Raw genomic sequence first — 2,081 nt, 5'->3', positions numbered from 1 at the left:
GAAAACATACACTAATTTAAAAAAAATTCTTAATCACAGATTTTCTAAAATTATTTTTGTTCTTTTCTTTAATTTAATTAACTTTTTGGGCCTAATTTTATTTTATTGTAAAAAATTTAGTAGTCCCCGTTAGAAAAGGACATGGGTAGTCTTCTCTAAAATATTTACAAATTTATTTTATCCAGATTTTTTTAAGAATTGTAATTTGTCACCGTCCCCCTTATCGGAATAAAATACAAAAGTAACAGCAAAAAAATATAAAAAAATAAATACAAAAACACAATAAATTTTTTAACGTAAAAATTTTTTTCAATATAAAAAGTAAAAACTACAAGTCGTTTAGACTAAAAAAATAGTTTCCCTATAATATGAGTCATGAGATACAAGGAATTTTAAACAAAACATAAATTATAAATACAACTAACTAAAATACTAAAATACCAAAACTTATAAATAAAAAACAAGAAGTTAAAAAATGCACTTTACAGTAATAAAGATGTTAGTTACAAAAATTCCTCTGCTTTTAGAATCTTTGTGACGCGTGTCCGTTGATGGAGCAGCTTTATTTTTGTGGTGGGTGGAGTTAGGATTTATTTTTTAGAGTAAAAGATAAATAGGTTCCTAACTTTTTTTTTTTTCCGGACATTTTCGTCCTCAAAGAAGGAAAAATATATTCAAGTCCCTTACCTCCGAAAAACGTGGACATTTCAATCCTTTCGTCGAATTCAGGCGTTTGGACGGAACGGAAAAGTCTAACCTGGCAGAGGTGACACTGACCTGGCTGTTACGGAGGCCACGTGGCAGTGATTATTTTGAAACAGGACATATAAGTCCCTGGAGACAAAAACGACGCCGTTTTTGTAACCTCCCCCAATCCTATTTCGAATTTCTCTGCCTTTTCTTCTTCCTTCGTCCTTTTTCCCTTCTATTCTTCTTCCTCGGCCCCTGCCTCCATCACCGCCGCACAGCGGCCCCTCTGTCAGCCACCATCAACGCCGGCGAAGCTACTAGAAGCTTCCACCACCATGGCCACTTTCACTTTTTCCATGTCCCTATCGTCTTTTCGTTCCTTTGTGCCCATTTGGCACCATTGTGCTCCCAACCACCGGAGCTTGGGCCTCTTTGACGTCACGCAGCGTATGAGGTTGCCGCCGCCTCTCAAATGCTCCGCCGCAGAACCCGACCAGGAAACCAAGGTTCCCGCCACTTTCTCCGGCTCCGGGGAATGGACTCATAAGCTGACCGCGAGGATCGCCGGGATCGGCTTCCTTGAAACCTCGTACCTTACCTACCTGAAGCTCACCGGTTCCGAAGCATTTTGTCCTATCGGTGGTTCTCCCTGCGGCGACATACTCAACAGTGATTACGCGCTTATTTTCGGTATTTTTTTCCTTTGCCTTCTCTTGAATGTGTTGCAACTATTCGATGGTGCTTGCAATTGAACTGTTCTATGATTTGATTCTGTTAGGGTTTTGGCTTGATGTGTGTGTTTGCCATATTGTTGTTCTATGTGTGATTCTTTTTGGTCTCTGAATTTTATGGTGTGAAGGGTATTATTTGCAGGCAATGTGTTTGAAAGAATGTGAGTGACATTTTTCTGTTTTGTGTTTGATAGGTGTTCCTCTTCCTTTGGTTGGGATGGTGGCGTATGGCTTAGTTGCGGCGCTTGGTCTGCAATTGGCCACAAAGAAGATGTTGCCTTTTGGGATTGGCAAGTCCAGCTCCCAGCTCATGGTGTTGGGAACCACTACCTCCATGGCAGCTACTAGTGCCTATTTCTTGTTCATTCTCAGCACAAAATTCTCTGGGTCGACTTGCTCATACTGTTTACTTTTGTAACACCCTAATATTCAAATCCTTATGCTCGAGTCATAAGTCAATGATATTACGGTGGTACGACTCTCAGGTGGATTTTTAATAAATAAATATAGGTAATTTCGAAAGGAGTATTAATCGAGAAGCCTGAAAAGAGTAGAAATAAAATCGCGAAGACGTATCTCTCGCGTTTCGACAACAAAAGATAAACCGTGAAGCCGAAAACGATATACGGACAAGGCGTAGAGGAGATTAAGAGATAGATA

At 39.5% G+C, this 2,081-nt stretch overlaps 1 protein-coding gene across 1 annotated transcript; it reads left to right on the top strand.

Moving 5' to 3' along the window:
- LOC107620463 (thiol-disulfide oxidoreductase LTO1-like) lies at positions 856 to 1,839 on the top strand. Its single transcript, XM_016322617.2, has 2 exons — positions 856 to 1,380; positions 1,616 to 1,839. The coding sequence occupies exons 1-2, from the start codon at positions 1,026 to 1,028 to the stop codon at positions 1,837 to 1,839; spliced, it is 579 nt and encodes a 192-aa protein (XP_016178103.1). The 5' UTR covers positions 856 to 1,025.

Source organism: Arachis ipaensis, chromosome B10 (assembly GCF_000816755.2).
Source record: "Arachis ipaensis cultivar K30076 chromosome B10, Araip1.1, whole genome shotgun sequence".
Classification (NCBI taxonomy): Eukaryota; Viridiplantae; Streptophyta; class Magnoliopsida; order Fabales; family Fabaceae; genus Arachis; species Arachis ipaensis.
Note: the sequence above shows the minus strand (reverse complement) of the source record. Positions and strands in the feature narration are given on the sequence as shown.

What these genes read in the sequence shown, in the direction of transcription:
- LOC107620463 (XM_016322617.2), top strand. Translation starts at nt 1,026, where the DNA reads ATGGCCACTTTCACTTTTTCCATGTCCCTATCGTCTTTTCGTTCCTTT. An exon ending in TGATTACGCGCTTATTTTCG is followed by an intron (nt 1,381 to 1,615) that starts GTATTTTTTTCC and finishes TGTGTTTGATAG; the next exon opens with GTGTTCCTCTTCCTTTGGTT.